Below are 14213 nucleotides of genomic sequence, written 5' to 3' on the forward strand. Positions count from 1 at the left end.
TTTATGTCTGATTTTTTTTATTGAGGAAGAAGTAAATCCGCACACTTAACACAGTTTGGCAAGTTGGTTTTAGGTTTGGAATCCCAAATATATTTGATGTATAGTAGTCATATATTGAAGTAGATTAGCACACCATACTATACACGTACATGGATACTGTTTGGCAAGTTGGTTTAAGTTTGAAAGCCCAAATATATCCTAATTCTCCCAAGTATTAGAGTAAATAATGTAGCACCATCTTTTATGTGCTATTATGTACTTATTGAGGAAGAAGTAGATTAGCACACTTAACATATACATGAACACTTTTTGGCAAGATTGTTTCAGGTTTGGAAGCTCAAATATATTCTAATCTTTTATCTATTTTTTTTGGGGGGGGGGGGTGTTGTTACCAATCATTTTCAGTTGGGCTAGTCATCAAAGTCGGTGGTGGCCTCATCTGGTGTTGCGATCGTGTTGGCATCAGGATTCTGTGAAGTTAAAAGATAAATGAACTTTTCAAACATCAGAATAAATACAACAAAAAACAGACACCAAAAGAAAACCTGACATTTTTGGAAACTTATAATAATTTTTTACCCAATCCGCTTCTTGCAGGAACAAAAGATTGCATTTTTTTTACATAGTAACAACGTCCCTTTCCTAGTGTGTGCATAGGTTCATACATGTTTGGCGTTGGACTTGGTGACAACATGCCGCCAGTTAGTCTTTGCCCGTGCACAATGCAGCAAGTTGAAATTTTCCCTACCAGCAGCTCTTGTCTAAATTTGTAGGGGGGGGGGGGGGGGGGGGGAGGTACTTGTAGCCAGAGCGGACAGTTGCGGTCAATGAAAAGTACAGTCCGGTTTTTTTTTCGCAGTGTTTCAAATGCATCATATCTGGTTGAAGTAATACGTTTCATGAAATCAAAGTAGGCAATATTCAAGTGTTCTACATGTATATGTTATACGTGTACATGTACATGTATTTGACCAACAGAAGAACAATACAAAACAATGGACATGCCAAAAAGTGAACACGTTTTATTGACTGTCAGGATAGTTTTTGTTTTCAAGCTAAAGTATTATCAACCAAATTCCAATGTGCACAGTCGACTCTCGTAAATACACAATAAACTGGCACTGTAGAGCTGATTAAGTTGTATTATATATCCTGACATACATATCCTTGTCATTTGCTTGGTGGAACTCACATCACGTGATATTCGTTAATTACTCCCATTCCCTCCGGGGCTCAAAAATTCCCATTCGCCCATGGGGAATGGGAAATACTATTTGACAGTTATAGGATCATCTTTGTTCCATGCCGCGGTATTAGTGCAAATGCATGCTGGTGTGCGCGTTCATCAATGCACGTAGCATGTATTGTCCTAAAGAGCCAGCGCGACAGTAGCTGGGTTCAAACATTTTCATGAAGGGATGGTTTGGAAGACAGAAAGACATTTGTTTTACCAATTTCATGTTGAAATGAGATTTCTAAAATATCAAATGACAAGGATCTAAATGTCAATAATATAAAACAAACATTGAGCGGCTTTAAATTGTGAAATGGGAGGAACATTATCGCTCGGTAAAATCTGGATTTTCTTTTCCCAGTTCACTCCGCTTCGCCTTAGGAAATGGAGAAGTACAGATTTTGCCTTTCAATAATATTCCTCCCTTCACTCGGAGTCACTTAACATTTGTGTTTTGACAAGACTAGACTTTATGCGTGTGAAAACTGAAAATGCAACAAGAGAAACGTACCTTGTACTTTGCCCCACCCTTTCGGTTTGGGCAGTACTTGAGAGTCTCTTGGATGGTTTCTTCAATTTCCAAGACTCGGCTTTTTGGGTGGGCACTCAGACAGGCTTCTACAAGAACGGTTGAAGAAGATGTCAACATTTTAATAATTTTCAATAACTGGCATCTGATATATGAACTTTATAAAAAAAATTCTTTCTTGAAAAAAAATGAATGAATTTACATGTACTTAAAGAAATTTCAAGGAAATCAAATAAACGCAGCTTACTGATTAACACCCGGGAGATTTGAAGATCGCTCAGAGCTCTTTTCCCCTTTCGTCCCTTTCGTCCCTTGTAGCTGTAAAGGGACCACAGCATATTTGTCCCTAGCCTGCGTAGCATGCGGCGGACACTCTCGCCAAGGTTGTAGCCTCCCATGGAAGAAAAGTGACGAATCTGAAGGAAAAATATACAATGAGACAATTGTGTGGCGTAAATACATGCTACAAGTGTGAGTGACACAGCCGGTGGAGTGAACTACCAAAACTATTCACATCAGTCATGCTTAAGTTTGAATTTTTAGTTGCCGACAGCAGCTTAACATGTCCTTGTGTCTCTTCCTCAGGGTTCGTAAGTAACAAACATCAGCAAATACCTATAAAACAAATGTCCCTCGGTCATATATCAACTGCTCCCGGAGGCCCTCTGGGTTTAAGAAAAATACATGAATTTACAAGACAGCAATTTACCATCTGTTTTTGAAGTTGGCCTCTTCAGGAGAATTCAGCTTTTCACATAGGTCCTCCAGTTCTGCGACAGTTTCCAGAGGTTTTGGAGTAAATTCTTCGATGTCCTCATCATCAGGAGCTCGGAGCCTGGCCACTTTCCTCAAGAGGCACAACTCCTCTTTTTGGTTGTCCAAAATCATGTCTAATTTGACATGAAGGCTCTGATCTAAAACATTAAAGCAAAGGTTGTTGTGAAAGCTTAACAACTATTAATAGTTGCACTTCAGTCAGACCACAAAAAAAAAATGAAAAATCTTGACGATTTCGGTGGCTTGTCCGTAAAAAACGCCAGTTCCAACGGCTGTCTTCCATTTTGTTTTACTAATTATGTAAATGTATGCATCACATGATGACATCAAAGAAAATCTGCGCCCGCGATGTATGTGGGTACCACACCGCTTTCAGGCGCCGCAAGTGAGTTCAATTTTCGTCTGGTGCATTGCCGTGGAGGGCATTCTCGTTGTCTTGCTTTCCGCGACAACGCACCAGACGAAAATTGAACTCACTTGCAGCACCTGAAAGTGGTGTGGTACCCACATATATCGCGCGCGCAGATTTTTTTTATGTCATCACGTGATGCATACATTTACATAATTAGTAAAACAAAATGGAAGACAACCGTTGGAACTGGCATATCTTTTACGGACAAGCCACCGAAATCGTCAAGATTTTTCACTCTTTTTTGTGGTCTGTTTCAAGTCGATCATTAGCATGATTAGGCTTCGTAAATGACTGCTGAATGTATGAGGTATGTAAATGAACTCTGGGGTGGGATAAAAGATAGCTGGAGTTACCCAGCCCTAAATTTTTTCATTGGGTTGTCATTTAGGGCTGGAGCTAGTTTTTCACGTAACCCAGCAGCGTAGGCAGGTCCCAAAAAAACCCACTGTTTCATGCACTATTGTTGCGGTTCCAGTACCGCAGCTGTGATGCGAGTGGTAAACCTCATATTAGTGCATGAAACAGTCATTGGGTGTTACGCTTCCGCGTGACGTCATGCGCCAACAGCCAGCGCAGCCGGCAAAAACGACTAGTTGACAGCGCGCTGTGCCTGGTAATCGACCGCCATTCATTGTACACAATTTTTTTTGTGCACAAACCAATTGCGGTCCTGGCCATGCCTGCAAGGTTGTCAGGTTAGCGGTTATTCCTCCTTTTTTCACTGCAATTGTAGGCTGAATCTTCATCGTGGATCGTTTTTTACTTCAAGTACCTGTGTAATGGTTATTCCAGGCACGTTTGGGGTGAGTTGCAGTTGCAATTAGTGTGTAACGGGGACAAAATTGAAAAAAAAAATTTAGGACCTGCCTACGCTGCTGGGTTACGTGAAAAATTAGCTCCAGCCCTAAATGACAACCCAATGAAAAAATTTAGGGCTGGGTAACTCCAGCTAGATAAAGAGGTGAAAGTTGGACAATTTTGGAGAGGCCTTTTTTTAGGGTCTCTTGCTACCACATTCTAACGAACAGGTTATTCTTCCAGCGTTACATGTGAATGAATATGGAACATGTCAGCTGGAGTTACTCGCCTAGCTAGGCCTACTCATGATGTTGGAAAAAAATCACGCAAAATACTTGCCAAAATACCTTTCAAATCATTTACTGGCTTCCACACGTATCAAAGACGAAGTAATGGGGCTTCAATGATACTCACAATTGTTTTTGTGGTTGAAAAATCCATGAAATTTAACCAGCATGTATATTCGGCACGTTGGGCACGTTTAGCCTATGCCGAGTTTGAATGTCGGACACTTCGCCCCATTTCCACGTCGCCCCATGTCACTTCGCCCCTAACCACTTCGCCCCATCCCCACTTCGCCCCATCCCCACATCGCCCCATCCCCACTTCGCCCCATCCCCACTTCGCCCCATCCCCACTTCGCCCCAGCCGTTACATGTAAAAAAAAAAATCTCATCTATTTTTTTGGCTTAAAAAAAAACTATTTCAATAGATTCACTAATTGCTAACCAACGGAAAGAATTAGCCCATCACCAAATGAACAATTCATAACCAACCTCTCAAGCTAGGCTCTCCCCTACCGAGAAAAAAGCTTGAAGTAAAAGATCCAACTTTGTTCCCAACCCGGCTATACCAACCCGTCTCCCACTTATCTGAGAACGACAATACCTTTGACATCCTAATTTCACTCTTGGAGGAACCAATCTCATCAATGAAGTTGTAAGTCTCACATATCAGACAAATTTTGACGGAACATTTTCCTCAAGGCAGTGAGTTCCTTTGAACTCACTGACCCATACCTACGGGATTCTTTTGAATCCAGCGGCTGATGATTTTATTTAAGCCATCATTTCTCTCATCTGTGTCTCGAGCACCTCATCAGAGAGTTTGTATTTTTCCTGAGTTTCTAGAATTGGGAGCATTTATTATCTGGGGTCTTTGGCAGTTTATTTGGTCTGCACCCCTAGCCTTCCTTTTTTATACTACATGGGGCGAAGTGGGGATGGGGCGAAGTGGGGATGGGGCGAAGTGGGGATGGGGCGAAGCGGGGATGGGGCGAAGTGGGGATGGGGCGAAGCGGAGATGGGGCGATGTGGGGATGGGGCGAAGTGGGGATGGGGCGAAGTGGTTAGGGGCGAAGTGACATGGGGCGACGTGGAAATGGGGCGAAGCTTCCGACACCCCCGAGTTTAATACTGACCTACATGTACCTGAATTTCATGACTGAGAAAACTGTTATAAGAAGCACGTGGAATGTAAAAATAAAAAGTCCTACATGTGGTATAAACAATCTTGCTTTAGATTACTTACTTTGTTGTGAAGGCGCTGAAAGGATGTGTTTGATATGACAAGATAATTATCAGACATCGCATCACAATCGAACAATCCACTTTCACAATTTAATTCACCGCGCTTCTTGCATGCATATAATGTGCAACGTCGTCTCAGCTGGTTCTCCAACAGTACATTTGTATGGCGGGTACCGGGTAGAGCACTCCATTACATCGCGATGGCGATGAGTGTGTGTGGGAACCATCGCAGCTAGCTGGTACGCGGTGACACGATGCGAGCGCGGGACCATTTTTCTAGTACATTCGACACTGACTTAAAAATACTACGATACTGATGAGTTGAACGGCCGTCTTGTTAAATTTTGGCGTCTTGATGATTTGGAGTTTTGAAACAAGATGGCCGTTCAAATTGTGAAATAAATGATTCTGTGTCTTATGTCGATATCAACGTTTTTGGAACGTTATCAGAACGTTACAGTAAAACGTTCCATTTAGACGTCCGTAAAATAATATTCAGACGTTGTTGATAACATTGTTTGAATGGTACAATGCAACATTTTTTTCTAACGTCTGCATAACGTTCAGGTGACGTTTTTAAATAACGTGTTCCAATTATTACGATGTAACGTTTCTTTCAAACGTCCGCATAACGTTCAACTGACGTTTTTACAGAACGTGTCACAAATGTTACAATGTAATGTTTCTTTCTTACGTCTGCATAACGTTCAGATGACGTTTTTAGAGAACGTGTTACAATTGTTATAATAAAACGTTTCTTTGAAACGTCTGCATAACGTTCAAATGACGTTTTAGAGAACGTGTTACAATTGTTACAATGAAACGTTTCCTTCAAACGTCTGCATAACGTTCAGCGGACGTTGTTACAGAACGTGTTACAATTGTTACAATGTAACGTTTCTTTCAAACGTCTGCGTAACGTTTAGGGGACGTTTTTACAGAACGTTACCGAAGGTAACTTTCCAGGAACGTTATGAAAACGTTATGTGTTAGCTGGGAACATTTTGCATCTACTTCAAAACAAGAACTTTACTTTGATTTCATTGGTACCCCGCTATGATTTTACATGCGTGTGGCGAACTGTCCATCCACAGACCCTAATCCTTGTCATGTGATGTGCGCACATGCAGTTGTACGAAGGACATTTACTATTAGGCCAGGGAGCCAGACAATGCTGTAACGATAGCAATTGCCGCAACAGTGACAGTATAGCCCCTGCATTATTTTTAACATTTGGACATGATCTGGTGATAGTACTAACATGGCGTTTCAAATAATTAACAACCCAACCATTTGCCAACAAAAACATCAGATTTCACCCTCAATACGGCCACAGAATTACTACATAGGCCTACGCCCCCTGAGATACAATTACAGATTTATGATTTAAGATCGAGATACTAAGCTTTACTTACAATCTGTATGAAAAGTGAAATTTACCATTTATCAGCAAGGGCTCCATTGCGAATATCGTGCAGACGCCATTTTCAAAATTGTCCTCCTGTCTTTTCCAATTTTAGTATGGTGACAGGCGTCCAACATGACCTGATGAAGCAGGCACAGTGCTTTTGGTCAATGCTGGATGAGCTTGCAGAGACCAATGAAGATGCATACAGGAAGTTCATGGCCACAAACTTCCAAAGAGGACAGCAAGAATTGACACCGGCCAAGCCATGGATGTGTGTCAAGACCTGTATCATGGTAGGTTCACTTAGGCTGAAAATATTTGTGTGTTTATGCCATAAACTTTCTGGTGTAAATCGAGGACACACGTGCAACATCATTGATGAATTGAGGACAGGAACCAAAATCGAGGATGACCTCAATTAGAAAACGTGTACAAAACGATTGGGAGCTGTTCCAAAAAAGTTAGGGGAATAAACAAAGGAAAAGCAAAGAGGAACAATAGAAAATCTAACAGTAACATCCTAACAATTATCCAGGTTGGTAGGTAGGAAAATTACTTTGTTTTTAACTTTCCTTAGGTTTATTTGTCAGTCTGTCATACTTTTACTTGCCAATTACTTTTTTATCGGTAACCCACATTACAAGAAAAGAACACTGATGGCAAATTTAAAAACCCTGCATTGTGTAGGGTGGATTCTCTCACAGAAGATCCCTTGCCATGAAATGACCATAAACTACAAAAAGAGGTCAACAAATTAACATTCTGTTGGTTTGCTAGTAAGTTTTTTAAGCTCTGGCAGGAGCTTCTACATGTCACTTGGTGGTTGGTCAGTCTGTCTGTCTGTCTGTCTTTCGGTCGGTCAGTCTGTCCCCGAAAATTGACCCAAAAAAATTTGACCAAAACAAATTGACTAATTGACCAAATGCCATGCCGTGGTCATAAAATGCACTCTTGCCAAAAGTTTTCGGAACACCGGTTTTGTTTCAATCAATGTGCATGCATGTTTATTTTGCATTATGTCTGTCCCCGAAAATTGATCAAAATAAGCCCCCTAAGTTTCCCATAAAAAAATAACTACCAACCTGAAATGAAATGAAAAGGCAAATAAAATACTTAACAAAAATTGTTTGTAACAATTTGGAAAGATGTTTATAAAAAAAGTTTGTAAATGAAGGCAAAGTATGTACAGTAATGCTATAGTCACGTGGTATTTTGTGTAGCGGTTGGACAGTGTCCAGAAGGAGGAAATATCAAAATTGACCAAATGTATGGTCACATTTGTTGCCAGAGCTTGCACTCACACTTGTTATTGGTAACGCAGCAGGGGTGGATCCAGGAATTATTGCATTATGCTGAACTGTTCGGTTTACGTGTTCTGATTCTCCAGGACTGTATGATAATCTCGATTGTTTCCTCTGAAAGTCCTTTCGCAATGAGAGGACTCCTGACAAGTGTGCCACACACAGCACTAGGCTGGTTGCTAGTGGATGTTGACGCTGTGGGTCGTGAGGTAGACGCAGAAGTGTCTTGGTCTTGGGTAGTACAACTGGCTCTGTTGTCAATAGACGTAGTAGCCGTGGAAACCAATGCTGTGTTTTCCAGAAGGGGAGGATGAGCACTCCTGTCTATTTCTATCTTCTGTAAGACTCTGTCGATTAGAGAAAATGGCGGAAAACAATAAATCAGTTCATTTTCCCATGGCACTGAAAGGCATTGCAAGTTCCTGCCTGTGGAACTGGCAGCTAAGATACAAAAGATTTGATTTGGCAGTTTATTCTAGAAGCAAACGGATCTATGGTCGGTTTAAAATCTCAAAACAACATAATGTGGCAAAACACATGAGGGTTGAGTTGCCTCTCATGATTGTCATTAAATGACTGTGATAAGGAATCAGCCATGGTGTTATTGACACTCGGAATATGATGTGAAATTAACCATAGTCATGTTCTACACACCACAGCCATATTCTCTCAGTCAACTGATTTAGTTCCAATGAATGGCATCCACCCATATGATTTATATACACGCTACTGCAGTGGTCTTATCCATTGATACGGATATGGGTTTACCTTCAACATGCGATACAAATGAACAAAGGCCATACTAGAAAACAGCTCAAGGTACAGTAATTGATATGAAATTGGTTTCATTTGCAGTCCATCTTCCATTAGTTTTAAGATTAATTGCGAGGCATTAGGCTCCCCATGCACTATTGGATGCATCCGTTTCTATAAATCTGCAAGTTGCTCACTTGAGGCAAAATATAACGAGATGCAGAGGGCAAACTGGAAACCCACCACTGCATTTTAATTCAATTCTTGCTTCTTTATCAATGACATTTTGGTGTGAAAATTCCTCCGTTTTCCTTAAGTGCTGTATCTAATACTGTTTTCAAGGTTCCTGTAAGACAAGGGACCCAATTGTACTCCTGGAAAGCAAGGAACCAGTTTCCAAATTACTTGAGCGACAAACTGCACAGTCGGCCATGTTTGGGTAACTAAGGAATGACATAACCTCACAATTGGTTCAATAGGATGCCGGACTTCCATTTCATTTGAATTTATGGCAAACCCTAGAAACTGCAATTCATGTGTAGGGTTCAAGCAAGATTTTTACAATATTATAGGGCATTTATTTGAGGGTTAAAAATACAAAAGTGGAATTAAATGGATGCTGAGGTGTATGCCATTGAAATTTAACAAAGTGCATTTTGTACATAATGTAGATAGAATGCATGAACCTATCTAAGGTCCAAAACTCAAGTGTCACCTGTAGATAGAATCAGTGCATGGACCTATCTGTATCTAAGGTCCAAATTAAAACTCAAGTGTCAAGTAAATACAGTATGTACACAGATAAACAGATAAACAGACTGTACCGGTACGTGTGACGTACATGTATGCAGCAAAACAAAAATCCCAAGTTCTATATATAAACCATGTCACGCGACTTGATGACGATGCTGTGTTTGTCCAGCGCCATCTTTACCAGATCAGCCCCGTCAAAAGCCTCAACTGTTTGTGCGCTTTACATCAAAGTAGAAAAACTTTGTCTTCAAGTGATTTGACTGGGAACTTAATAGGGGTAAGAACACTGTCAGTTGCTTTGGATGAGGTTAAGGCTAGCTTACAAGTGTAGAAATAACACTTTGCTTTATTGCAAAGTGTGAAGTGATGGCAATGCCTAGTCATGTAATTGATATGTTCTTGTATTAAATTCATACTTTAAAGTTTTGCTATTACCCACAAAGAAAAGTTTCACATTTATTAAAATCAGTTGATGACGTCATCTTCACGTCATTTCAAATTTTGCATACTATTATCTGCCTTCCACCAAGTTTCATGACGATTGGACCTACCCGTATGTTTGTTTTAAAAATTCACATTTTCATGATGGCATCACACGTTTTTCATATCAATGACCTAACAAACCTATTACAAAAAGAATTTTGAATTAAGCATGTTGTGTTGGTGAAATATGGCGATAATCTTCAAAATTTCAGAAATTATCTAATATCACATGATGATGGCACCATAACGTCATCTCGATTTTCATCTATAACAGTTAACACATTCCAGTCTATAGACATGCACAGTTTTAATGCTACAGTTCTATAGGACTTGCACATTTATGATGAAAATAGGCACATTTACGATGACGTCACATGGCCCATGACGGCACTTGTCAACGCAAATGTGACCTTATTCTGTGTCAATTTGGAGTCGATCTGAGCAAAGACCATCAGAGTCAAATTTTGTCAGTAGAATCTCCCAAATCTAAAGGGATTTCCCAATTGTTGACAAGATCGTGACCAACTGGTCCAAAGCACCAAACTTGGCAGATTGATTCTTATAGCCCTAGAGAAGATACTTAGAAGAAGTGACACCTACAATTCTTTTGGGAAGGATGTATAATTTGCATAAATCGTAAATAGCCGCCATATATTTTCCCCAAATTTTGGTATATGTTTATTTTCAATTTTTTTTTTAAAAGTATATTTTTTACGCGGATATGGAGTGGGTTTGAGTTGGGAGGGGCGCAAGAGGGCGCTATTTTCCCTTTAAAAAAATCCTCCTTTTAAATCCTCCCTTTACTGCGTCAATTGAATGGGAAAGATGAAAAACAGTCCAAAGTAGGTCACCTGGAGTGGCTACGCAAAAACAGGGATACGGAGTGGGAAGTTCACGCGTATTGTGGGTGAGCAGTCAAGCGTGACTTTGTATCTGTGTACCCGGCTACAAGGTGGTATAGATGAGTGGTGGTCACAAAATAACTACATGTAGATAGGCCCTACACAACCTGAGATACAAGTACAGATCGATGGTTAAGATCGAGGTACGTGGTTAACTTACGATGCGGATGAAAAGTGAAATTTCCCGTTCAATTCCAGGAGCTCCCCTTGTGTTCATGGACACTTTTAACTTCTGACTTGTTGGAACATTTACTGCGCGGTCATGCGCAGTCACGGTTACATGTATGTCCCCCCATCCCCCCATCCCCCCCCCCCCCCCACTTTTTAAAGTGGGGGTATCAAATCATTTGCCCCACCCCATCACTTTTTTCGTCCCCGAATAAAACTTGTAGGCCTGCATTTGATTTTATAGCTCAGAATAGCTGATTTAATTACTCCAAACTCGAAAATGAAAATCTTTTGCTGAAACGAATTTGTTAACATCAAGTAATTGCCTCAGATTTTCCGGTTTGTCCCCCCCCCCACCCACTTTTGAGAAGCGATTGATGCCCTTGCCAGTGCGTAAAGTCTTTCGAATCAGAACAATATTTATTGAGTAGGCCTAACAATTGGCCAATTGAAAAAATTTAAGTGCAGCTTTTTCCTGTTGTCTTATATACATGTAGCTTGTAATATTTAACTGAGCACTGCAATAAGAACACGGACCAAACAATCGACTGAATGACAGATCGACTGATCGACCAACTGACATAGTGACCAACCGTTTGACCGATGGACCGACCGACCGACCGACCGACCGACCAACAGCATCCATTATGTGATTTTACCTGATTGTACTTTGCACTCACAGGATTATGCCGGGTTGAACTACCGAAGCTGTCTGTAACTAAACTGTGCCCACATTATCAGCGCTAAATGGCAGAACCACCGGCTAAGAGAGCCCGAAGACGAAGTGAGACACAAACTAACCCTGGTCCAAGCACAGCACAAGATAGTCAGGCAGCTGCAACCCAACAACTACCGGCTGGTAACAAACAACCTTCCCAGCAGGAACCAACGCAACAACCACTGCCACAACTACAGCCAAGACCGGGTGAGACACAAACTAACCCTGGTCCAAGCACAGCTGCAACCCAACAACTACCGGCTGATGGAGTGAGGGGTGATCAACAAACGACTCAGTCTGGCAGCGGACATCCTTCCCAGCAGGAACCAGCGCAACAATCACCGCCACAACCACAGCCAAGACTGGGTGAGACACAAACATTTGTCCGTCAACCCTGCATGTTATGACTCCCCTGGCCCTGATATCGGTTCCCTGACAGCATCCTTCCCCTCCATCCTTTGCATTGACGCTATTAGGCACAATATATAGCGTAGCAGAGTCCCTGAAACAAGGGGGACCGCACTGGTGACCTGCCCCCCTCACCCCATGGTGAATTACTCGGAGCATCGGTACTACACAATACCACAACCAATAGTGACTCATTACAATTCTTCTAACAGTTAACGCTTAAATCCTTGCCACCTAAAAGAAATAAAGATCCACCCGTTGAAGTTTGGACCGATGTTCAACTTTCGTTGCGGCTCTGCAAATTTCAAACTGGCATTTAAACCGAGGGCCTCAGTACTGAGAGAAATAAAAAAGAAAAGGTCCTCAGACCTGGAAAATGCAAACCGGAATCACTCAGAGAGGATACGGCTTTTTGTTACTAATTTTCAAATGAATCACGAAGGGAAACTGACCAGGTGCATTATAATCAGGTTATTATTATTAACTTTGGGTTTATCTCTTGTCCCCGAAATCATGCACTAGTGTTTTCAAAACATTTAGTTAAGATATTATGTCCTGTGTCCTTTTTCAATTTGTCAGTACCTCTTTTCACAGTGCAGTGGTATTTACACTGTAAAGGCAAATGCATAAAAATTTCATACTATTTTATTTCAGAAAGAAAATTGGATGTTGAGCCTCCCCACGCTTCAGGTGAGTGACACAGCCTTTTTTCAGACAGTGGATTTGTCAAAGTTTCAAGATTGTAATGATCCTGTCTCGCTTGGAGGCATTCATTCCAGCTTGCAGTAATAAAAAGTGTTTAAAGCTGGCAGTGGTTGGGTTGGAGACCAACCTGTTTTCATTTTTTTTCCATTTTAGAAGGGACATATTCACCAGCAGTTGAAGACATTCCTGCTACCCATCCCCTGATGAGTCAGCGTATTTCTAATTTTGATCTGAGACACAGCAATCAATCGCAATCAGAATGAGTTTTTAATTTTATTAGTTTTTCCGGTGCTTTCTGCCCAGCAACGTTGACGAAAAAGTCGTATCTCTTTTTTTATATTTGAATTTTTTTTAAGCAGATTGGTTAAGAAATTCACTAAAATAAGATTTGAACAGAGAACCTCTGAATCACCGTTCCAGTGCTCTATTAAAGCTATAGTCCATCATTTGTAATTTGTGCATTTTGTTCGTTTGAAGCAACAAAAGTGTTCAAAATCTAATGAAGGATACTGAACAACTTACTTGATGAAGTTTCAGCTCAGCTTCAGCTTTATATTCTGAGAAAAACAGCATTCTAGGATTTCAATTTCAAATCAAAAGTTGCTAAATCATGTTTCATATTGTTTTGAATTGCAGCTTGACGCGATGTCGCGCACTGATCCGACGAATTGTAGCAACCGCGCGCGCCTTTGCGTTCCAATGCTGGTCTTAGGGTTAACGGGGGATTATACTGTAGAAAACTCTGTCCTTTTATGTTACATGCGATCGACTTTATTTTCAGATAATGTCATGAGAGCCTTGGAAGCAGATGCCAACGAGCACGCAGAGAAGCGTAAAGCAGAGGCGACGGTTCTGAAAGATCAGGGGAACCAAGCGTTCAAGAAGAGTGATTACACACGAGCCGTTGAGCTCTACACACAGGGCCTGGAACGTCTAAAAGACTTTGTGGTGTTGTACACCAACAGGGCACAGGTAAGCAAGTCAAGTCAAGTCTGTTATGAGCTAGTCCGAGTAACTAGGACTCCACGGATCGCTTTTTTTAACATTTGGACATGGTCGGGCAATAATGTTAAAAAAACGATCTTGATGTTGAGTCCTAGTTTAATACTCGGACTAGTTTGAGCCAAGATCTCTGTATTCATGAAATGACTGAGAATATTTCTATTCCCCCCTGGATCAGTTCATTGTAGGTTGCTCCCCAATTAATACCCTTACATATTTACACGTGTACTCCTGGGTGGTGAGAGGCAAGTGGAGGTGAAGTGGCTTGCCCAAGGACACACCATATGACCAGCAGCTGGATTGGAACCCCTGACCCTCTGATCATGAGTCACT

General features: G+C 41.2%; 1 protein-coding gene across 1 annotated transcript in view; it reads left to right on the plus strand.

The window, feature by feature from the left end:
* The window catches only part of LOC119732863 (sperm-associated antigen 1-like), a 30157-nt gene that overhangs the window by 1866 nt on the left and 14078 nt on the right, over positions 1–14213 (plus strand). The window contains exons 2-5 of the mRNA XM_038206465.1: positions 6800–6980; positions 11730–12131; positions 12828–12863; positions 13660–13850. Coding sequence (XP_038062393.1) covers positions 11795–12131; positions 12828–12863; positions 13660–13850 — 564 coding nt within the window. The 5' untranslated portion in view covers positions 6800–6980; positions 11730–11794. The remainder of the gene's footprint in view (positions 1–6799; positions 6981–11729; positions 12132–12827; positions 12864–13659; positions 13851–14213) is intronic.

Source organism: Patiria miniata, unplaced genomic scaffold (assembly GCF_015706575.1).
Source record: "Patiria miniata isolate m_02_andy unplaced genomic scaffold, ASM1570657v1 HiC_scaffold_25, whole genome shotgun sequence".
NCBI classification, from domain to species: Eukaryota; Metazoa; Echinodermata; class Asteroidea; order Valvatida; family Asterinidae; genus Patiria; species Patiria miniata.